At 36.6% G+C, this 24,609-nt stretch overlaps 3 protein-coding genes across 3 annotated transcripts; 2 read left to right on the top strand and 1 right to left on the bottom strand.

Moving 5' to 3' along the window:
- The first annotated feature begins 4,365 nt into the window (after positions 1 to 4,365).
- Positions 4,366 to 5,829, top strand: LOC132602546 (nuatigenin 3-beta-glucosyltransferase-like). The gene has a single exon (XM_060315372.1). The coding sequence runs from the start codon at positions 4,366 to 4,368 to the stop codon at positions 5,827 to 5,829; it is 1,464 nt and encodes a 487-aa protein (XP_060171355.1).
- A 4,872-nt stretch (positions 5,830 to 10,701) lies between these two features.
- On the top strand, positions 10,702 to 12,190 carry LOC132604083 (nuatigenin 3-beta-glucosyltransferase-like). Its single transcript, XM_060317413.1, has one exon. It carries the CDS (start codon positions 10,702 to 10,704, stop codon positions 12,166 to 12,168), a length of 1,467 nt encoding a protein of 488 aa, XP_060173396.1. The 3' UTR covers positions 12,169 to 12,190.
- A 127-nt stretch (positions 12,191 to 12,317) lies between these two features.
- Positions 12,318 to 23,986, bottom strand: LOC132604084 (SUMO-conjugating enzyme SCE1-like). Its single transcript, XM_060317414.1, has 5 exons — positions 23,744 to 23,986; positions 23,221 to 23,304; positions 13,143 to 13,295; positions 12,923 to 13,036; positions 12,318 to 12,565 (listed from the first exon to the last, which is right to left on the bottom strand). The coding sequence occupies exons 1-5, from the start codon at positions 23,810 to 23,812 to the stop codon at positions 12,503 to 12,505; spliced, it is 483 nt and encodes a 160-aa protein (XP_060173397.1). The 5' UTR covers positions 23,813 to 23,986; the 3' UTR covers positions 12,318 to 12,502.
- Positions 23,987 to 24,609: the final 623 nt, after the last annotated feature.

Here is a 24,609-nt window from a genome sequence, read left to right as displayed (position 1 = left end):
GCAATTTTTTTTTTAATTTATGCTTGAGCCGGGGTTCGAACTCAGAACCTCATGATTTCTGCGTGAACGCTCAGAGTTGCAATGCGAATGGCAAAAATTAAAGACCAGCAATATGAGGGGCATAATTTAAAGACCACAAATATGAGGGGCAAAACTTAAAGACCACCCCAAAAGAAGGGCAATCCGCGCAGAAAAATGTTTTGAGCCAGGGCCCATATTCTTCACTTTGTAAATGAGAGCCTACATTTAATTCCAACAAGCTGAGCCTATTGGCATTTGAAGGGCCTCTTTGCTAAAACATTTGTATTAGTTGGGGTTTTTCGCACAAATGTTCCTATTTCGGGGTGTTATTTAATTTTCAGCCTTCAAATTTGTGGTCTTTAATTTTTTTTTCCTTTAGTATTTTTGGCGTGACATAAACTAAATTTCACTAGCATAGTTAGCGTTTAGCTTCGGCATAGATGTCATAACATCACACAAGTTATGACGGATAAGACAAAACTTTTAACACTCAATAAAATCTGAAAAAAAGGCATAAGTTTAGATTTCGTTCGACATAGTTAGCGTTTAGCTTTGGCATATGTATCATCACTAGTCTTGTGCACGAATCGATTCGGTTCAGTTTTGGCCATGATCGAGTTGAAATTTTGAATTTCGACTTTCTAAAATTCTCAACCAAACTCGATCCATTCTAGGTTCAATTCGATTCGTTTTTTATTATTTTGGTTCGGTTACACAAATCGATTTGTTCGGTTTGTTTGAAATTTAAACAAGTAACTATTTTCATTTCAGTTTTAGAGTAAACATAACAAAAATTAATGAGATTCTAAATTTGCAGCCTTATAACCAAGACATTAACCAAGAAAAAACCATAAACTCGCAAGCATAATAACATATAGATAGCAAAGCAAGAGCAAGACAACTTGTGCAAACATACAAATCCGCCAACACCACATTACATATACCAAATTAATAATCCAGCATCTTGCAACTTGCAAGCAGACAAGCATAATAACTCAGTTTGCATCCTAAAAAACACCAAAAACAAAACTCTAATTTGTACAGGCTAAGATCAAAGAACAAACAAAACCATAGGTGGAGGCAATGGCCAAAAGACAAAGATGGCTCGTGAGAAGAACGCTGAAAAGATGAAAGACCAAAAGGGTAGTCAGCTTGAGGCCAACAAGAAGGCCATGAATATCCAGTGCATGCAGACATTCAGTTGCGCCACTTCTGAAGTTAAATAAATATTACTTCACTATTAAGTATTAAGCGTATATATAGTTAGACTATTAGAGTATTAGTCATTAGTGGCATATAAATTCGGTTTGTTCGGGTTGGTTCGGTTGATAATTGAAGTCAACCATATCCGAACCGTTAAACCGTAATATTTTACAATTGCATTTGTAAATCGAAATCAAATTGTATTATCCAAATTGAATTATCCGAATTGTTTCGAATCGGTTTGGAAATTCTGGTTGAACTGATTTGTGCACAGGCCTAATCATCACATCCACACAAGCTATGCCGGAAAAGACAAAGCTTTCAACACTCAACATAATATGAAAAATACTACTCACTCCGTCCCAAAAAGATTGTCTTAGTTTGACTTAGTACTAAATTTAAGAAATAAATGAAGACTTTTGAAATGTGTGGTAAAAAACAAGCCTTAGATATTTGTGTAACTGTAAATCCACTCATAAAGTTAAATTGTTTCTAAATATAGAAATGTGTCAATCTTTTTGGGACAGACTAAAAGGAAAAGAAGACAATTTTTTTGGGACAGAGGGAGTATACAACTTATGCCACATAACTTAATTCTTACAGAATTTGTGCCGAGCGACAAAAGTTTAGTTGTCGAAAATAAATGTTCAGAACTTATACTGAACGAAATATATATGAATATTTTCAATAAATAAGCAGCTGGGACAAAAATAAAGACCAGTGCGCTTGAAGGGAAATCCGTGCAAAAATATGTATTAGATGGTGTCGGAAAAACATCCTCACTTGAGCGAGAAGGAATAAAAGGTATTTTTGCAGAACCAGTATATAACAGTCAAATTTGTTGCATTAATTTAATTTGAATAGAAGGAAGTTGTATTTCACCCTTGTGAACTGATGAATATTAAAATTGTGCTATTTTTATTCCTCTAAAATGTATCTAGACATCAAGTCAGAGAAAATTGTTGCAAAATCAGAATTTTAGCATTCTTGTTTGAGAAAAGGACATAAATGATCCCTTAATTATGAGAGTAGGTTTAAAATAGTCCCTTAATTATGCACTTAACAGTTTTAGTCTCTGGCAAAATATTCATCGAACTGTGTTTGTTAGATGTGACAAGAACTATTAAACAAAAGTAAAAAATTAGCGAGAACTCACATTTAGAGTTACACACTACTAAAAATAGGGCAAAATATACCTTGGGACAAAATGTCGAATGTCCGTCGGTTATAGTGCAAAATTGAGGAAAAACCAACATACTTGATAATGTCAAAAATAGTGCCTTTGAACACAAAAACCGATGGACTATGGCAGTTAAAACAGAGGAAGTTCATCGGCTAGGTAAAATACACTAGGCTCGATTTTTATTAAAAATCCGGTATAAAAATTAATACTTCCATTGTAGTGATTGTTTTTTTAAAAAAATAGTTTCTGCGCATTTTTGCCAGAAAATAATCGAGGGACATTCGTGGGTTTTTGTTAAATAAATAATTTTTTTTAAAAAAAGATCATTGACTTTTGGATAGTGTCCCTCGATTTCATTCATCGGTTTCAGTCCATTTACGCTAGTTTTTAGTAGTGACAATTTTTTTAGTTTATGATATTTCTAATTTATTTCTAAAGTTTGGTGTATTTTACCTAGCGATGGACTACCTCGATTTTAACTGACAAAGTTTGTCAGTTTTGTGTTTAGAGGCACTATTTTTGACATTATCAAGTCTGTTGTTTTTTCCTCAGTTTGACATTATAACTGACGGACATTCGTCGGTTTTGTTCCGAGGTATTTGGCTCAATTTTTAGTAGTATGTACCTCTAAATGTGAGTTCTCGCTAATTTTTTACTATTTTTATAGTTCTCGTCAAATTTAACAAACAGAGTTCGATGAATATTATGCCGGAGACTAAAAGTATTAATTTTTTGGCGAACTTAAAGGACCAAAATTGTTAAGTGCATACTTAAGGGACTATATTTAACAACCTTCATAGTTAAGGGACCATTTTTATTAACTTGGGACAAACCTAAAGAACCAAAACTGTTAAATGCACGAGTTAAAGGATTATTTTGAACCTACCCATTTATGTCCTTTTCTCTTCTTGTTTCGAGGCATCTCATCACAAACAGTACTTTATTTTTTACCATAACGAAAAAGTGAATAACAAATTAAAAAATTAGACTATATTAGCATATGTTGAGTTAAGTTGATTCCTTATTCATATTATTGAGATTGAAGTTGCAGTCTAATGGTTACTACTTACTACTAATATACAGTATTTTTTTTTTTTTTTTTTGAAAAAGAAGGTTATTCACAACTCTCAATGGTCCGGTAGCTCTACTAAAATCACAGGTCTTCTTGCTAACGGTTAATTCAGCATTCAAAAGTGAAAGTAATAAGCCACTGGTTATTAATTCAAACAAATATGGCTTATGCATTTGGTTGAACCCCATCCAAACCAATGGATTAGATTCTATTCTAAGCTATATTACTTGAATTCTTCAAAAATGTCGTTGCACTCATGTTGGTTCCTTCAAAAAATAAATACTACTAATTTTTAGAGAATTCAACAAACATCCATCGACAATATTTTTAAAGGATCGGAACAACAAAAATTCGGAGGCATGTTGATTTTGCTGCATGCAAGCAATAGAGTACTTCGGTTGGTTGTACCTCAGTTTATACGGTACCTTTCGGATTTCCAGAGTCAAACGAGCGTCTTTTTTACCACAATTATTTTACATGTCTTTTAAATATTTTGAATTGTTAATTATTTTATTTACAGTACTTCTTACATAGTTTCCAAACATGTACATTTTTTATTTAAAAACTCAAAGATGCTATGTCCTAATTCACAGTCAAAATTAAGAAACTTGGCTCTCGAGATCGGAACTATGCCACATAAATTGGGATTTGGGAGAGACTAAGTAACCTAGAGAGAGAGCATTGCGTTTGGATTCTATCTTAATAGTTAAAGCAGGCCAAAATCATCTTGTTGCAACATATTCTCTAGTCCAAATGAGCAATGACAGACTTTGCGGTGACTCCAATAAGACTAAAACTATGTTTTCTTAACCCTATAAGCTATATAAATGAACATATACCAATCCTTCATGTTCAAAGCACTATAATAATTGATTACTAATCAATCATGGCACAAGAAAACAGGGAACTCCATGTAGTTTTTGTTCCATACTTGACACCAAGTCATATGATCCCCTTAGTTGATACAGGTAGACTTTTTGCTAGCCATGGCGTTAAAGTTAGTATTATTGCCACCCCCTGCAACGCCATGCTTTTCGAGTCCTCCATCGATCATGCAACTGATTTAGGCCACAAAATATTTGTCCACAAACTCAAATTCCCATCAGCTGAAGTAGGATTACCTGAAGGGATCGAAAACTTCAGTGCTACTACTACTCAAGAAATGGCAACAGGCGTATTTATGGGAATTGCTTTGCTTCAAAAACCCATGGAAGATCTTATCATTGAGCTTCGTCCTCATTGCATTGTTTCAGACCTGTTCTTTCCGTGGACTGTGGATGTAGCTGAGCGACTGGAGATACCTAGACTTATGTTTTATCCGACCAATGTTATGTTCCATTGTGTTGAACATTGTTTGAAGGTTTATACACCTCATGAGAAGGTAAGTTCGGATTCAGAAAGCTTTTTGATTCCATGTTTACCAGATAAGATTGAAATTAAAAGATCTCAACTACCTGATGATCTGAAAACCAACCCTGAAGGACCATATTGGGAGTTGTTGAAGAGAGTTAAAGAATCAGAACCTCGGAGCTATGCTATGATTCATGACACTTTCTATGATCTAGAGCCTAGTTATGCTGAGCTTTACCAGAAAATCAAAGGTAAAAAACCATGGTTGGTTGGTCCTTTGTTTCTTTTTTCAAAGAGAGAAGAAGCAAGCAATACAAGAGATACTCCAGTTCAAGAGCGACATAGCTGCCTAAGTTGGCTTGATTCTCAACAACCAAACTCAGTTGTATATATTTGTTTTGGAAGTATGGGGAGGTTTTCTGATGCTCAGCTTACTGAAATTGCCTTGGCTCTTGAGGCATTGAATTCGTCGTTTCTTTGGGTCGTAAGAAAGGGAGACAATGAGCAAGAAAGTTGGATGCCTACTGGCTTTGAAGAAAAAATGCTTAGCAACAACAAAGGTTTGATAGTCAGAGGTTGGGTGCCACAGCTGAAGATCTTGAACCATCCATCAACCGGAGCGTTCATGACTCACTGTGGCTGGAACTCCACCTTGGAATCTCTAACAGCCGGAGTGCCAATGCTGACATGGCCATTGTTCGCGGAGCAGTTCTACAATGAGAAGCTGGTGGAGGTTCTTGGATGTGGGATCGGGGTTGGGGCAGAAGTGTGGCACGTTACATTTGATATCAAGGATACGATTGTCAAGAAGGATAAGATAGAGGCAAGTGTGAAAATGTTGATGAATTCCTCTAAGGAAAGCGAAAAGATCAGAAGTAGAGCAAAAGATGTTGAAGCAATGGTTAAGAGGGCTGTAGGACAAGGTGGTTCGTCTTATAATCATCTAATAGCATTAATACAGGAGCTCAAGTGTCATGCTTTTGGCATATCAGAAGAGTAATCGGAATATTTAATGTCCTGAGCTACTAATTTTTCCTAAAATATGCATCACGGATGGTGAACTCGCGTGCATTACATGACAGAAGAAAAGGGAAGACGAAATAACATGTTATGTTTCAAGCATCTTTTATTGACAACAAAATCTAGTGTTGAGAAAATATTATTAGGTGAATCTGTAAGCAGTACTTTTCCCTTCTCTTGAATATAGCCATTAACAAAATTAGTTGCATTATAGGGGATATTATATAGTTGCAATTTTTTTTGTCCATTTCTGAGACAGCAATGTATGTGATAATACATGAAGTAAACTCAGTCACCGGAGTAGAAGTTGATCATGTTTTGGCCATTGCTGCTTCTATAAACAAATAGCAACCAGCAGTTTGCATTTTGGTTTCACACAATGCAACTGACAGATTGTTAGCACAGATAAACAGAGCTTTTGTCTAATGAATCGCAAGTAAAAGCAGAACTAATTGACCAACCACGCTGGAAATTTAACAGAGAGTATGCACGTCGCACGGCCAAGGGCCACTATGTCATTAAGCAGTGGCGTACGCAAGATTTTATAAGCGATGTCGACATTTGAAAAAGTGATAACGACATAAGATATGTTGCAAATTACAGAAAAGGATGAGAAGAGGTTTCAATTTTTTCCCTTTTCAAACGTGTGGTTTTAAATCTGTTTATGTTATACAAGAGCCTGTTTGGATGGGCTTAATTTTTTGGGCTTATTTTAAGCACAAAATGGCTAATAAGCTGGCCAGCCAAACACTCAAAAAAGCTGAAAACAACTTATAAACGGGCTCCAAACATAACCGCCTTTTAGTTGAATTTTGGTTTTATCACTTTGGTTACGATGAAATGATCGGTCGCAACTTAAAATGTGGAAAAAAAAAGCAGCTTGAAGCTGTTTTCGAAGCGCGATGTAAGGTAGGTTTTTTGACGATCGCTTCGGCTAACGTGCCTAAGCCTCCGTTTTTTTTTTTTTTTTTTGGTTTTCCACCTGATGTCCAGTAGCTGCATTGGAACCCGACTAAATCCGGATCGCGAGTTGCAGGGCCCATTTTGGGGGCAACGCTCCCAGCAGAATTTTTTTCATTCTTAGGGCTCGAACACGAGAACTTTCGGTGAAGGGTGGAGGACCCCAACCATTTCACCACAACCCATGTTGGTGCCTCGGCCCCTGTCAATAAGGACTATGGTGTATCACATCATTATATAGTTCGAAAGGCACTAATATCAGACAAGAGCAATGTCATAAATTGTAATGGGAAGCAAACACGGATTGATGTGGTTCTTTCAGTATTGCAATTCAAATGCATCATGTTCTCTGAATAGGCAGCAAAATGTGACTTATCGAGTCATTCTAATGAAACGCAAACTTTAAGGATGGAGTTTATGAATTTAATGTTAATTAGTGTATTTGTCCGCGCTTTGCGCTATCTCGAATATTAAAAATAACGTTACTTATGCAGTAGCATTATTTCAAAAATCATTTTTTATCTAATAAAATATTTTTAATCTACTTCTTTGCTTTAAAATTCTACGCATTTCTAGTTAAAAAGAAATAGTTGTGAACACTTAATTTTTATCCTCCCATGTCAATTATTTTCTTAACATTTCTATAGTAAATGTTACTACGAACCTTGTTTTCACAATTTTAGGAATTTAACAAAGAAATCGCGACAAAGAATAGTTCTTCATTTGATCATATTTACATAACTTTAAAAAAGTTGCCTTTTCCTTTTCTTCTACTTCTTCTTCTTCAGTTTTCTTGTGTTATCTACCAATTGCTTATTTTTCCCCCATGTTTTCCATTTTGATAATTTTCTCTCATATGATCCTACTCATTTCTTATATTCATTTTGATATTATTTTTCGGTTCCCATATTTTTTTCTTTCTTTTCAATTTCTTATATTTTTAAATTTTATTCGTTAGTTTTTTTAGTCATACTCCTCCATTCCTTCAGAAAATTAGAAATTGTAATTATCTTTTTTTAAATTACCAAGTCAACTCCCCATCCTCCCTTTATTAATTTATGGAAATTTCGAAATAAATAAATAAATACTTTCTCTCTTGATTGACTGATCCTTATACTTTTCATGGTTTATTTGTTATATTAAAAATAATTAATTCAAAAATTACAATTTTTAGTAATGTTATAATTCTTTTTCTTTCTTTTCTTTCTCACACATCTCTTTTTTTGCTTATAATAGTCACATTGGAGTAATAAATAGCATCAGCGAACTAACTTCAATATTTTTCAAGAGTTATTCTTAGTGAGATTTTTTTTAATGATACGATTTTCTAATCATATTTCAAATAATGTATATTTTATTTTAAATAACATAATTACACAAAATAACATATAAAGTTAGTGAGTTAAAAACGTCAAAATTCTATAATCTTCCTTTGACACTAAGAATTCTTCTAAAATTGTTACAGTTCCGTGACGCTAATTACTATTCTAAATTTAATTTCTTATTTCGTCCAAATATTATAGCCTATTTCATTCTTAAAGAATTCAAATCTAATCGTGATCTTAAATCATGCACATATAATTTTGGTCTTAAAATAAATTTCTGATATTTACCAAAATATATTATAGATAATGCATATTTTTCTTTTCTTTCTCATATTTATACCCTTCCAAAATATTAGAAGTTGTAATACTTCCTTCAGTAGCCGAGTCAATTCCCCATTCTTCTCCAACTAATCTTATCGAAAACTCCAAATATCACTGTCTCTTGATTAGTTTGTCCTACCATTACAATATAATACACCGTCACTTTCTGTGTAAATTTAATAAAAAAGTCAAGAAAAACAAAGCTCGAGAGACATATTCATACACACATGGAGAAGCATATATGATTTGAAAATAGGGATTATAGAGGTCGGCTTCTTCAAATTCAAATAGGGTATTTTATACCCCAAAAAGGTAAATTTATTACATTTGAATACACACCACATACAAACTTGCAACCAATGAAAAGAATAAAAGAATTTGTATATATCGCTAATAATAATGTACTCATCAAGCTTGAATCCGATGAATACTGCCCGCAAATAAGGTCATACGCCATGCTCTTCCACTTCCTAGCCTATGAAAATTATGCTCCAAAATTGTATCAAAAACACCCTGAGGAAAAAAAAAGGAATATTATGTAAAAAGAGTTCCAAATGAAAAGGAGTGAAATGATAACAATGAAGAATAAGAGAAGAAAATTATGCAATGCAAAGGGAGAACGTCGTTGCAATGGAAAAGATGTGATTTAGTATTTATAGTAACCAAAATAATAAGTAACGTAACATGAATAGGAAATTAATGTACATTTGAATAATTACAATTGAATGAGTATTAAGTGTGTTAATTGCAATAGAAGTTATTTAATTTAAATGGAAAAAATGGATAACTGAAGATTTTTTTTTTTTTAAAAGGGAAGATTAAGATAAATCGAAATCTGCATAGAAAAAAGAAAGATTTAAGGAAACTTATAAATAGAAATAATGATGAGGTTAAAGGGGAAAATAATGGGACATCGTAACAGAAGGAATAAGAAGGGTCTCAGGAGAAGTGATTAATAGTAGGGTTTTAATGCAAAACTGATTTAATTACTATCATTAAGACCATGCTATCTGCTACGTGGGCTACTTAGAAGGGTTGCCTTAAATACATGACTTGCTTCATGCTACGTGGTCTTTAGTTCTGTATATATTTTGTGAGACTTTTTTTAAACCATTTACTTAATACATCATGTACAAAAATGAAGGAAAAATGCCAAAAAAAGGAGAAAAAAGATAAATGTCAATGGAGGCCATAGAGAGGTGCCACATAGGATTGTTTATGCCTAGCTTTACATTATATATAGATTTCAGGAAGTTGCTGAATGGAAATGGTTAGTCGTCTATGAAATTATGATGTGTTGCGACTGGCAGAACTTGAGCAACATAAATTAATAAACCGGTGATAAATGATAATTATCATTTCTATTATATTTTCCTTGCTCTAGTCAGAAATACACAGAAGTTTAGCACTTCAATTTGAAAACTGCACATTCCGGGGCAATTTGGATCAAATATTGTAAATTAATTTAACTGATTCGATATGATCCCTAAAACTGACTCTTCTAAAAAGACTCAAAACTCATCTTGTGCTAAGTGCATTATGAGGATTGAACATGAATTGGCAAGTTATACAATGCCAGCCAATCTACCACAATCCTCCTCCTTCATTCAAATTTAGGACCGACAGTGTGATCAGGGGCAAATCAAAGTATCAGATACGAATTCGGCCGAACCCAGTAGCTTTAATTTAAACTCAATATTTGTCTTAAAAGTTCATTGAATGGGTCAAGAAAAACTAAATAAATAGTCTGCCTCTCGCGTCCCGTCCGAGGTCTGCGTAGGAGGACTGTGCTTCATGATACATTATCAATTTAGAACCCACTAACCTAAAAAGGTTAAAATCTAAAACTCGTGAACTTTAAAATCTTAATTCTGCCTGTGTGAGATACGATGCTGACCAATCCATAGCACTTATGATATCCAAATCCATCCTATCTAGTAGCATAAGTTCACAATACCAATGTTGGATCCCTGCCTCATTTTGCCGGACCGCTTACCAATGTATTGATTGAATATAATAAATATCCAATATAAGCTTCCTTTTAGGCCGAGCAACAACTTCTGTGAAGAAACATGTTATACCTTGTGTTTAATAAAAACCTACCTAACACCAAATCACATGATCTAACAAACAAATATTACTTTGTTAGGCTATCTGTGATACGTCAGAATCTAATATCAGGTTAACATTTTCAGTTGCTTCTCACCCTACTTCTGCCATTTTCCATCCCTTCTTCAAGTGCAGTGATGGCACAAAAAAATTGTGAACTCCATGCAGTTTTCGTGCCATACTTTACACCAAGTCACATGATTCCCTTAGTTAATACAGCCAGACTTTTTGCTAGCCATGGTGTCAAAGTTAGTATTATCACCACCCTGTACAACGCCCTCCTTTTCGAGTCCTCTGTGGATGGTTCTGGTCACCAAATATTCGTTCACAAACTCAAGTTCCCATCAGCTGAAGTAGGCTTACCAGAAGGGATTGAAAACTTCAGTGCAATCACTGCCCCAGAAATGGCTATGGGTGTATTTATGGGGATCGCTTTGCTTCAAAAACCCATCGGAGATCTTATTGTTGAGCTTCATCCTCACTGCATTGTTTCAGACGTGTGCCTTCCATGGACTGTGGATGTAGCCGAGCAACTGAAGATACCTAGACTTATGTTTTATCCACAAAATGTAATGTTCCACTGTGTTGAACATTGTTTGAAGCTGTATACACCTCATCAGAAGGTAAGTTCAGATTCAGAAAGTTTCTTGATACCGGGTTTACCAGATAAGATTCAAATGAAAAGATCTCAACTACCAGATGATGTGAAAAGCAAACCTGAAGGACCATACTGGGAGTTGATGAAGAAAATTAAAGAATCAGAACCTCGGAGCTATGCCATGATTCATGACACTATATATGATCTAGAGCCTAGTTATGCTGAGCTTTACCAGAATATCAAAGGTAAAAAACCATGGCTCATTGGTCCTTTGTTTCATTTTTCAAAGAAGGAAGAGGCAAGCAATTCAAGAGATACTCCAGTTCAAGAGCGACACAACTGCTTAAGTTGGCTAGATTCTCAAGAACCAAATTCTGTTGTGTACATTTGTTTTGGAAGTATTGGAAGGTTTTCTGATGCTCAGCTCACTGAAATAGCCTTGGCTCTACAGGCCTCGAATTCATCCTTTCTTTGGGCGGTAAGAAAGGGAGACAAAGCCCAAGATAATGAGCAAGAAAGCTGGATGCCTACTGAATTCAAGGAAAACATGCTTACAAACAACAAAGGTTTGATAGTCAGAGGATGGGCACCACAATTGAAGATCTTGAACCATCCAGCGACTGGAGCGTTCATAACTCACTGTGGCTGGAACTCCACTTTGGAATCTCTCACAGCGGGTGTGCCTATGCTCACATGGCCATTGTTCGCAGAGCAGTTCTACAATGAGAAGCTGGTGGAGGTTCTTGGGTGTGGGGTCGGGGTTGGAGCAGAGGTGTGGCATAATAGTTTTGACATCACTGATACAATTATCAAGAAGGAGAAGATAGAGGCGAGTTTGAATATGTTGATGAACACCTCCAAGGAAAGTGAAAAGATGAGAAGTAGAGCAAAAGACGTTGAAGCAATGATTAAGAGGGCTGTGGAAAAAGGAGGCTCTTCTTATAATCATCTAACGGCATTAATAGAGCAGCTCAAGCGCCATGTTTTTGGCACCTTGGAAGAATAATTGAAAATTTAGTACATTGAGCTCTCCTTATTTTTCCTACAATAAGCATCAAGGTTGTTGGCCGTGCTTGTATGATGTATCACAAGACAGAATAAAAGAGAGAACAAAATAGCATGTTATGTTTCAAGCATAGAAAAGCAAAGCCTCTGTTGAAGCAAAAAAAAAAACTATAGAGCAACCACACTGTCAAAATAACAGATAGCATGCATGTTGCACACTGACTATATTCATTGTTCAATAATAAAGAAGATAAAGCATCAAATAAGCCACAAGGCCACCATGTCAATGAGGACTAAAAATGTCACATAATTATATAGTTCACAACAAACTAATGTCAGACAAGAGCTGGATACTGCTTGGCCTGCTGTCTCACTCGTCTCTTGTACTCAGCAGTATCCTGCAAAAGCAAGGTCATATTTGTAATGACAAACTAAACAGGGATTAATATGGTTTACCCCAATATCGCATTTCAAATGCACCATGTTATCTGAATGGAAACCGACAGTTAATTTTTCTCATTAATAATTTAACCAAAATTTGGAAGCAATTAATTGTCATTTGGAATCCTTCCTACAATCCAACAGTATCTACGCATCCATGTATACATATTGAATCAACATATGATTTTGAATACAAAAGCTATCATTGTAAACAGTTTCAATAGAAAAAGAATCAAAACGCCAACTTAATTTTTAACAATAAAAACTTAAACGAAAAAGCTCAATGAAGTAAATATCAAGCTTAAGTAGATCACCTGCATATATAGCTGATAGCCATCCGTTTGTGCTGGATCATTAGGGTTTGGCTGGTCAAGCAAATCTTGGATACCCACCAAAATTTGCTTAACTGTAATAGCAGGCCTCCACCCCTAAGCAAGGTTATAGCCAACACAAGAATCATTAGAGTCAACTGGAAGCCGTAATACCAATCAACAAGACTGTAGAAGTAACAAAACAACAATGACAAGAACTTACACTGTCCTCATTGAGGATAGACAGACATACTGTTCCTGATGGATAGACATTAGGATGAAAGAAACCTTGAGGGAACTTGCACTTGGGAGGTTTGCTAGGATAGTCTTCGCTGAAGTGCATTGTTATTGGATAGAAGCCACTTTCCCAGTCAGTCTGTACCAGTTAAAATATCATATCGCTACTGCAGACAAATATTAGAAGAAAGAACTGGGGAAAGAGGAAAGCGGGGTTTCAAAACCGTAAAGACTTGCAAAATGTGTTTCACGGTAAAACCTGAACTAAAGTTTAAAAACCTTGAAAGTTGGAGAAAATTAGAGCATCGTTACTCAAAAGTGAGTCAGAGAGGGGGAGCATTTTGCACATGAAATGTGGAAATATTGTTTATAGCAAGTTACATCAATGAAACTAAAAGCATTTCAACAAAACATCCTTTCATTTATATGCAATAAATACATTACAAAGCTATTAAAGTTCAATCCTTATTGGTACTTTGGGAAAATGGACTTTTGCATCCTTAAAATGATCATATTCTTCTTACCCCCCCTATTAAATCCAGGGTTTCATATTAAATTCTGGGGAAAATGCAGAGACTTATCTTACAAGGCTATAAGGCTTAGAAAATTGTGAAAATTTCTCTACTGCTCTCTCAGTTCCAAAATGGAAATGCTACTCTAAGGATTTGAGCGACTCTCAAATGCAACACAAACTGATTTCAGGTCTGGCTCGCAATGTCAGCCATAAAATCACTGACTATAACCTCTGTGAATAATTCAGTAAGAAAATTTTATGAACGCCTTCAATGGTCTTTCTTACAGATTTTTGTATCAGAGAGAGACTCAGATACCTGCTTGTTGCCTTGTAAATGTACCCATTGAACTCAATATTATTTTCTTCATTTCAAACAATCTGTTTCTCATTCATTCATTAACTCCCGAAAAGTCCATTGAGGTTCATAATTTACACATGACACTTTATAACTCAAGTATCTTGATATTTTGTTGTCGTATTTCTCTTTATATCATGCTTCAAATTCTTTTCTTTTGAGCCGAGGGTCTATCCGAAACAGACTATCTACCCCACAAAGGTAGGGGTAAGGTCTGCGTACATCCCATCCTCCCCAGACCCCACTTGTGGGACTACACTGGGTATGCTGTTGTTGTTGTACTTAATAACTCAAGCCCCTCTTCTATAAGGTTCTTTCCTGCCCAACACATTATTTGCTCCCCTTTTTCTCCATGGAGCATCTTCAACCAGAGGACATAGAAGAAAAGATTCCTGAATTGTGGATTAGGAACCAAGAAATGACTTGGAACTTGCTCCTAGTGGTTGCAATGATCAAGCTGAAACCGTTTTTTATCGGGAAATTTTCAGATTGAAATAACAAATGTAAGGGCAATACAGGCAGAGCAGACATGAGGATATTCTAGCTACAAAGCAGAGCCCTATAAATCAGTATATGCACTTACATATCAATCTGAGACCTTTTCTTTTTCATAAGATACAACAACAACAACAACCCAGTGTAATCCCACAAAGTGGGGTCTGGGGAGGGTAGGATGTACGCAAACCTTACCTCAACCTTTGTGGGATAGAGAGGCTATTTCCGATAGACCCTCGGGTAAAAAAAAAACATAGTCAATGCAGGATTGCAACAAAAATAGGACAGCAAAATATCAAGATAGAAAATAATTGGAGCAACACATAGTAATACACACATAAGGATAATACTCTATGCGATACCTAGATACTAAGAAAAGGAGGAGAGGAGATGGAAAAGCTAGCCCCCACCTCTCTCACACACAACGCGACAAAACTCAACTATCTAAATAACCTTCTATCCTAATCTTCGATCTCCAAATCTTCCTATCTAAGGTCATGTCCTCAGTCGACTGAAGTTGTGCCATGTCCTGTCTAATCACCTCCCTCAGTTCTTCTTCAGCTTACCTCTACCTCTCCTAACTTCTGCGACCGCCAATCTCTCACACCTCCTAAATGGTGCATCCTCACTCCTACTCTTCACATGCCTGAACCATCTTAATCTTGCTTCCCTCATCTTATCCCCCACGGAGGCCACTCCGACCTTATCCCGTATAACTTCATTTCTAATCATACTCTCCTAGTATGACAATATATCCTTCTCAGCATCCTTATCTCCACTACTTTCATCTTTTGAATGTGAGCATTCTTCACTGGCCAGCATTCTGCCCCATACAATAATTCTGGTCTGACCACCACTCTGTAGAACCTACTTTTCAGCCTAGGCGACACCTTCTTATCGCAAAGCACCCCAGAGTCGAGCATCTATTTCATCCACCCTGATTCAATACGGTGTGCGACATCATCGTCAATCTCCCCATCCCCTTGTATTGCGAACCCAAGATACTTGAAGCTTCCTCTTTTGGGGATAGCTTGTGCCTCGATCTTCACTTCCACATCTGTCTCCTGCGTCACGTCGCTAAACTTGCACTCCATGTATTCCGTCTTAGTCCTGCTTAACCTGAAACCTTTAGATTCTAAGGTCGTTCTCCAAACTTAGAGCCTATCGTTAACTCCACTACACGTCTTGTCAATCAAAACTATGTCGTCTGCAAATAACATACACCACGGCACCTCCTCTTGAATATGTCGTGTTAATTCGTCCATCACTAAGGCAAATAGAAACGGGCTAACGGTTGGTCCTGGTGCAACCCCATCACGACCGGAAAGTGTTCTGAATCACCTCTCACTGTCCTAACCCGGGTTTTGGCACTCTCGTACATGTCCTTAATCGCCTTGATGTAGGCCACGTGCACACCTCTTGACTCCAAGCATCTCCAAAAGACCTCCCGAGGGGCTTTATCATATGTCTTCTCCAGGTCAATGAACACCAGGTGTAAGTCTTTTTTGTTTTTTGAATAAGGTAACATTTGTATTTCATCCAAAAGTATCAGCATATCAACTGCTGCTCAAGGTACTTTACAAGTAAAACCACAAGCAGTGGCCTGGGGGTAAAAGTCAAATTACAATTTACATATTGCCTAGAAAACTTACCAAATCTCCTATCTCCCCCACTATATCTTGTTTACACCAAAAATACAAGAGACTAAGACATTTTGTTTTAACTATCTGAATAGAATTTTCTTTGTCTTCAAATTGTCTTGAGTTTCTCTCCTTCCATATTTTTTTTTGATGAAGTAATTGTTATCATTAGCATCAGGCATCAAGAAGATGCAAATTACAGGTAAAGTTAGAGCTACCTAGTAGCTTCAAAAAGCAAAAATCACCTTGTTAGCTTCCTACAGTCAAAACAACTATCTTAAATACAGTGAGCTAACAAAGTCCAAAAAGTTTTCATGTGAATCTACAGGGGAGACATTTGCCCAACTAAATAAATACAAAAGACAGTTTGCTTTCAAGGTTGGTGTTAGGGTTGATAATCCATCAAAGCATCTTCTATTCCTCTCCTTCCATATGCTCCAAAAAATTGCAGCAGGTATCATTCTCCAAATGTTCTTGATGGTGTTATCAACCCTCCAGCTGCTCCAGCACTCGATAGCATTCTTGATGGTGCGAGGCATAACCCAACTGATTCCAAAAAGTGAACAGAACATGTTCCAAAAATATAATGTAAATCTACAATGCAGAAACAGATGGTTGTTGGTTTCTGCCTTATTGTGACACATGTAACATCTATTAGCCATATGAATTCCCCTTTTCATAAGGTTGTCCAGGGTCAAGCATGCCTCATAAAGAGCAGTCCAGCTAAAACAGATGACCTCGGGGGGCAGTTTGGTTTTCCAGATTAGTTTCCAGGGCCAGAAATCAGTAATTCCATTTTGTTCCATAATCATTTTATATCCTTTCCTCACAGTGTATCTGCCATCACTTGCACCTCCCCATTTGAACTTGTCTGTGATATGCTCATTTAGTAGGATGTCGTTCAATGTGGCTAGAAGCCTGACTAGATCTTCAACCTCCCAGTCTTGAAGATTCCTCCTCAGTGTGATGTTCCAGATGTGCCCAATCTTGTTTTGAGTGATGGTAGAGTCAGGATGACAAGCAATCTGAAAAATAGCAGGATAGTCATGTCTTAAGGTTGAGTTTCCCAGCCATTTGTCCTTCCAGAACCTGATTCGCTGACCATTGCCTGCCAAAAAGTGATGATTTTCTGAGAACTCTCCCCATAGCCTGCATATATGCTTCCAAACTCCTACCCCATGTGGTGCACTGGTTAGTTTGGTGCACCAGCTGCCTTGAGAACCATGCTTAGCATTAACCACCCTCTTCCATAGAGGTTGATCCTCTTGTGTGTATCTCCAGAGCCACTTCATCAAAAGACACTTGTTTTGGGCTGCCAGATCTTTGATTCCCAAACCACCTTGATGCTTTGGCATAATAATCTTTTCCCACTTTACTAGATGGAACTTGTGCTCACTGCTATTACCTTCCCAGAGGAAATTCCTTCTTATTCTATCCAACTGTTCCAGCACTTTTGTTGGCATTGGGTATAGTGACATGTAGTAAGTGGGAATGCTATCCAGGACACTACTGATTAGAGTGAGTCTGCCTCCCATGGGAATGCTCTCCTTCCATATTGTCCACCAAATACAAGCTGGAATGGCTTGCCACTAGTCTTCTTGTGCATTTCATCTTCCAATTGCACAAGAGTTCTAAAGTTGATCTTGGTAATACCCAATTCACCCCAAGTATACAAAAGAAGAAATAAATGCTCATTTGTTTCTGCATTTTCCCCACAAAATAGACATCATGAGCATATACGTAGATCTCTTCTTTGCAAGGCCTCTTGTGTAAGACATGCCCTCTTCAAAACTAATCAAACAAAAGCAGAAACCTTATATGGAAAGTCACATTTTGACTTTCCAGACAAATTTCCAAGGCCAAATTAGTGGTGGGTTCACAACCTTGTTTTTCTCCCAATATAGTGACTTGATAGTGAAGCTCCCTTTGCTGCATAGTTTCCGGAACGGGATGCAGGTGTAAGTCTCTCTTTTTATCCCTATACTGCTCAACCAATCTCCTAACAAGATGAATAACTTTTGTAGTCGATCTCCCTGGCATGAATCCGAACTAGCTCTCTTCTGGAGTTTCATATTTTCTGTCCAGAGAGAATACTTTCCAAGTATGCACTGTTACACCCCGAAAAATTTCGCGTTACCAAGACTGTAGACGGCTTAGTATGAGCTCAAGGGAGAGCAAAGTTATACAAGGATTAGGGATGAAGATTATATCATCCGAGTATAAGAATATATATATATGACATTTGGGGATCGTATGGAGCAAATCAGTTAACACGTTATTTGATGATGGCCCTCGTAACCATAAGTTAAGGTGGGGCCCACATGTCGGGATTTTGTAAAGGACATATGAAAAGTGATACGAGTAGTACATGGAAAGTTGAGCAAATCTTAAGAAGGACCCTTAAGCCAAATATGGGCATAAGCCCTCCAAAAGGATGATTTAAAGATACGTTTTCGGATGACCTGACTTGGAGGGGCCAAAACGCTATTATAAGATTGGAATTTGAAAAAACACCAAGAATGAAATTTGTAGATAATTGAAAGAGCTTTCCAACCGTAGGTCGTGGGCCCTCACACAACATCAGGATCAAAAGTTATGGCCATTTTAAGATCAAGACCCTAAGCTGCCAAAAGCTATGTTGCTCGGACCCTTCACTTTTGCCGCCGTACCCGTGTCCGACACGACACGACACGGGTTTGGGTACGGAATTCGTGTCGGATCCGGTCAATAGAGATCAGATACTTTGACCGAAATTCATGACCAAATTAAAGAAAAATTTTGAGATTATGATTTCTCAAGATAACAAAAAGTAGAGATTTGAAGACATGAGATGGCATACCTTCAATATTATGTAGAAAATTTAACTAGTTTCTCGGAGCACGCAGTCTAGCACCTAGTAGAATGGAAGATTGAATCACATGTCTGGTACAAACTACATGTAGGTGCTTCCACAAAAAGCTCTCATAATCTAGGCATATTCTTGTAGCTATATTATTAGAATTTTGAATTATTTTTGCCGAATCCCCGCACCCGTATCCGTATCTGGATCCGTACCCACGAATCTTAAAATTTAGATCATGCCGAGTCCGACCTCTAGATCCATACCCGTATCCGACACCCGCACCCGAGTCCGAGCAACATAGGCCAAAAGGCTCCGCGGGCCCCACTTGAGGAAGTCGGTGAAACCGACCTAAGAGGGGTATAAATACCCCATCAACCCCGTTTTTTTCAGCAAATAACATTCTAAAGAGTCCTAGAAATTTCTCCACACCTCCCCCAAACATTATAGTCCGATAAATCAAGAATTTAACAAGATTACACCAAACTAGTCCGTGAAAGGTGATTGTTCTTGCTTCTACTTAAGTTTGGTGTTGGAGGAAGTTGATGTGGCTGCTTCAAGTATAAGGTATGTTTTTCATCCTATCTCTTATGTTGAGTCTATTTGAAGGTTTAGCAAGCCTAAAAAGGTGAAAATAGTTATGGAGGAAAGGTCATAAAGTGTTGTGTTGTAGTTGTTGTGTTTATGGGCTGTTTTGAACATGTTGTGGCCGTGTGGCTGGGCTGATTAATATGTATAGAGATGGTTGTTGGTGTGTTGACGAGATCATACTCCTTGATTGGGATGAAAGGAAGTGTATATTGTTGTTGTATGTTGAAAAACATCGTGTGGGATGTTTATGGAATATATTGGTATGAATAATAGTGTTGTTGATGTTGGTATTGTTGTTGTTGATTGGTTGCTGAATTGTAATTTTGGGCTAGGCATATAAACAGGGAGATGCTGCCCAAATTTTGACAGATTCTAAAGAAGTTTGGTTTAAGGACTCGAGATAGGTATATGACGATAAGTCTAACGGTAGTATAATTTCTCTTGAATGTAGATTTTCAAGTTCGGGAGGATAAGCGTTAATTCGTAAGAGATCAATCAGGTATGTTAAGGCTCGTCCCTTTCTTTCCAAGGCATGATTCCTATGTTTTGATCCCATACATGACATTCATAATATTTTACTCCTAGCAATGCTAGAAGTCTATAGTTTCTGAAAAATCTTACGATGACTCCAATCCTAGAGATTTTCAAGCCTAAGTTTCTAGATGATTTCATGACGTGACTGAGTGTGCTATATAATATATGGCCTCAGCTTATGTCTGAGTGTGCTATGGCCTCAGCTTATGCCTGAGCGTGCTATATAACATATGACCTCAGTTTATGTTATGGATCATTCAAAGTGATACATGATAGTGGTGATGATTATGGTAGTGATGAAGATCATTATTATCTAAACGAACCCAGCAAATAAACAAACTCCAAAGACTCTATTCCTAGACAGTATAAGGGTATTCGTATCTTTGACCTCTTGAGTCCTGAAGGGGCATCCATAAGTTGTGCAATTTCATAATGTTGTCTAATTCCCGAAGGGGACATTCATAAGGTTCTCTTTCCTATGCACTTTACATTTGATTTTTGAGTCTCGAAGGAGACAAATGAAAAGGGGAAGAAGTTCCCATTTTTGAGAAAAAGGGGAAGAAGTTCCCATTTTTAAGAAAGGGGAAGAAGTTCCCGTTTTGAAATAAAAGTTGCTCCGAAGGGAGTCATTTGATGGTTTTCAAAGATTTTCATGCATTTGCATATTTACATACATGCACGACATCATTTCATGGGGCAGGGAAAAGGGCTAAGGCGTTATATACGCAAACCACCTGATCAGCTGGCATACGATCATTATTAAGCCGGAAGCGGCTGCCCGAAGCGGCTGCGAGCAGGGTAAAGGCATGCATTATATATATATATACATACTCATGCTGCATCAAAAGTTCATATGCACGTACATGCTTATCAGAGTTGGTTACAGGTACAAGTTGAGTCTGTTACTCTTTTATCGTCCGAGTCGAGATATATTGTTTCAGTTCTGCCTTACATACTCGATACATTGTTCGTACTGACGTCCCTTTGCCTGGGGGCGCTGCGTTTCATGCCACGCGGATGTATACAGATGAGTAAAAGACAATTGGCTATAGGGTGTTCCCAGGCTATCAGCTGGATTGGTGAGCTCCATCTCAGTTCGGAGTGTTGCCGAGTCAAAGTACTTATGTTATAGTATTTTGTATATGTTAGAGACTTTGCAGACAGTGTCCTGTGGTATGTTTGTCGAGATGTCGACAGAGTGATGTTAGTTGAGTCATTTGTGTACATTAAAAGAGTATGTATTTTAGATGATTTCTTTTTGGAAAAGGTTTATGTTCTTAAAAGTTTTTTGAAATGACAGGTTTTGATAGAGCGAACGTCCGAGGGTTCGCTCGACTCTGATGAGAGTCGGGTGCCCGTCATGCCCTATCAGGATTGGGGTGTGACATGCACAAAATTAAGCTTAACCCAGAATCATGAAACAAAATGTGCAAGCTACAACTATTCTCATCCAATCAAACATAGCTAAGATCTCGTTAAATCTTCTTCCTACTCCTGTTACTAAATTCTCTTCATTTTTAACTAATTCTTTGCTTTAATGGTCTATTCAGTGAACTAAATTCAAAGACAAACTAAGGAAGTACGAATACCCCAGCAACAATAAGAAAACTCAGCAAGTTACAACCAATATAATTGAACACTTTCCACAGCTGCTGCGAGAATATCAAAAGCACGATCTTTACTTCACATTTCACAAAATATAGAATCGATAAACCTCCACATGAACCTACATAATAAGGTTAATTATAGCGCAAAACCACTGAAATTCAACACCAAAGCAAGGAACAGTGATCAACAATAAGCTGCTAAAACAAGTAGACAAATTCTAGCCAAAATCACTGAGGAGGAATTTGCACCAAACCACTGAATATATACATGCTTTTACACTCTTTTATCAACTAGGGGAATTCATCATGAATTGGCAAGTTTTACCCTACCGCAACCCTCCTCCTTTATCTAGGCTTGGGACAGGCAATGAAAGCGAGCTCACACAAGTGGACACTCATTTATCAATTGTCAGTATTAATTAATATGTATTAACTTTCAGCTTATCACTTAAAAATGACAAATTTATGTGGTTTTGTACAAACATCGGGTGTGACTAAGTCTTCTTCCCCTCCCCCTACACCAGCACTACATTTTTTTCTTCTGAAGTAATGTGTTTCATAGATAGGCATCAAGAAGATGCAAAGTTCCTGAATTACAAAAGAACAAAAGTGCAGGAGAACATTCTTTGCATCAAATACAATGTCAGCTAAAGTGCTAATAAAATCCAAGAAACTGAAGTGAACTAGTTACTGGGGACAACATTGTCCAACAAAAGAGATGAACTAAACATTTAGCTGTAAGAGCACTTTTCAAGTAGCACTAGTCAAGGAGCATTTTTTTTGTGGACTAGGAATGGGAATTTTCCAATCATGAAAGAGGATACACTCTTCCCCTATGTTGCTCAGCCTCTCCAATAATGTAGGATCCTCCAAAAGTAAGTACATTTTTGGAGGATTCACCACGGGTGCAACAACACTTTCGGAGAGACTGAGAAACATAGCTCTCCCCAAAAAAACTTGCAAGTTACACCACACCTAGTGTTTTGCACCAAACCACTGAATATATACGTGCTTTTGCACTCTTTTATCACTTAACCATGACAAATTTTGTGTGGTTTTCTACAAACACCGGGTGTGACTAAGTTTTCTCCGCCTCCACCAACCCCAGCACTAGTCAATGAGCCCTTTGTGTCAAGCTTTTTATCGACGACGAACGGGCATATTCAAGAAACAATTTTCAGAAATAGTATCAGCAAAATTCTAGCTTTCCCATTTTTACTACTACTACTAAACCACAAAGGCGGAGCCAAAATTTTAAATAAGGGGGTTCCAAAATATAAAGAAGTAGACAAACGAAGAAGTCAAGGGGGTTCAACATCTACTATATATACATATAAGATAATTTTCACCTAGTATATATAGTGTAATTTTTCGCCGAAGGGGTGGCCCTTACTAGATCCGCCACTGTTAATTAAACCATCAATACAAAAATTACAAAAGGAGAAAACTTTAAATGGGGTTATTGAAAAAAGCAAGAAACTTTACTCACTGCTGGTTTTCCAGGGATAGAACAATGCCACACCATCAAATTAACAGACCCATCTGGACCTGTTTCTGGCCTAGCCACAAATCCCTATCAGCAAAATAAAGAAAACACATAAAGTTAACAAGACTCATCAAATCAAACAGACCTTAAAACCCATTACTGTGCATACATCAATAAACCAAAAAAAAGTTCATAAATAGTACTGAGCAGTAAAAAAAAAAAAAAAAAAAAAAAAAAAAAAAACAAAGAGAAAAAAACACATACATGCCATGATTTAAAGATACTTAAGAAAATTGAGAACCCATAAAATCAAACCCATTACAGTGCATCCATTAATAAACCAAAAAAAGACACATAAATAGTACTAAGCAGAGAAAAAAACAAAAAGACCCATCAAATTAACAGACCCCTCAAAAATCAAACAGACCCTTAAAACCCATTATTATGCATCCATCAATAAACCAAAAAAAAAAGTAAATAAATTGTACTGAGCAGTAAAAAAAAAATAGAGAAAAAAAACACATACATGTGGGTGATTCTTACGCCATGATTTGCGTTCCTCAGCAAGACGACCACGTGCAATTCCAGCAGACATATTTGCTCCCTTTTTGTAAAATTTTGAATGATGAAAATCAAGAATGTTGTAAAGTGGCAAAGGGAAAACCAAAAGGGTTTTTTCTATGCAACTCTGTTTGTAATTCTAGTATGTAATGTAATAATTCTAGTAACTCAGTAATAAATGGATGTTTATCCCACCAACGCCAATTTAAACATTTCATGGTAAAAATGTTTATTGGCATTGAGCCATTATATTAAATTAAATTAAATTCAAGTATTACGCTTATGTGATTTGACCGGAGGGTCTTTCGAAAACAATTTTTTTATCTTTTTCACGCTGTGTGAGATTATAGTATATTGTTTTATGATTATGTGAGTTAATAAAAAATAATTTCTCTGTCTCAATTTATGTGATAATTTTATATTTTCAGTTTTTTGAGAGTCAAATAAAAAAATCTTTAATTGTAATTTATTTGTATGTCTTTTTTAAATTATTATTTATTATGACTTGTACCACTTTTTAAGTAGTTTCTAAATAGGTAAATTATTTTTCAAGAAACTTAAAGATTGTATATCCGAATTCACAATCAAAATAAAGAAGTTTAACTCTTAAATCCGAACTTATCACGTTAATTGAGACAGAGAAAGTATATAAATTAATTAAAGATAATTTCAAGGACATCCTCAGCTTTAATTTTATCACATTGACATTCCTTATTGTTTGTGATGTTACGCTGATTCCCAAAATGACAAGTTAAATATTCCATATTCCAAATAATAGTATTGTAGTACTAAAGAAATCAACTTTACCCCTAAGTATCAAATGATGCTTTT

The sequence above is a fragment of the Lycium barbarum genome, chromosome 7 (assembly GCF_019175385.1).
Source record: "Lycium barbarum isolate Lr01 chromosome 7, ASM1917538v2, whole genome shotgun sequence".
Lineage (NCBI taxonomy): Eukaryota > Viridiplantae > Streptophyta > Magnoliopsida > Solanales > Solanaceae > Lycium > Lycium barbarum.
This window is presented reverse-complemented; position numbering and strand designations above follow the sequence as displayed.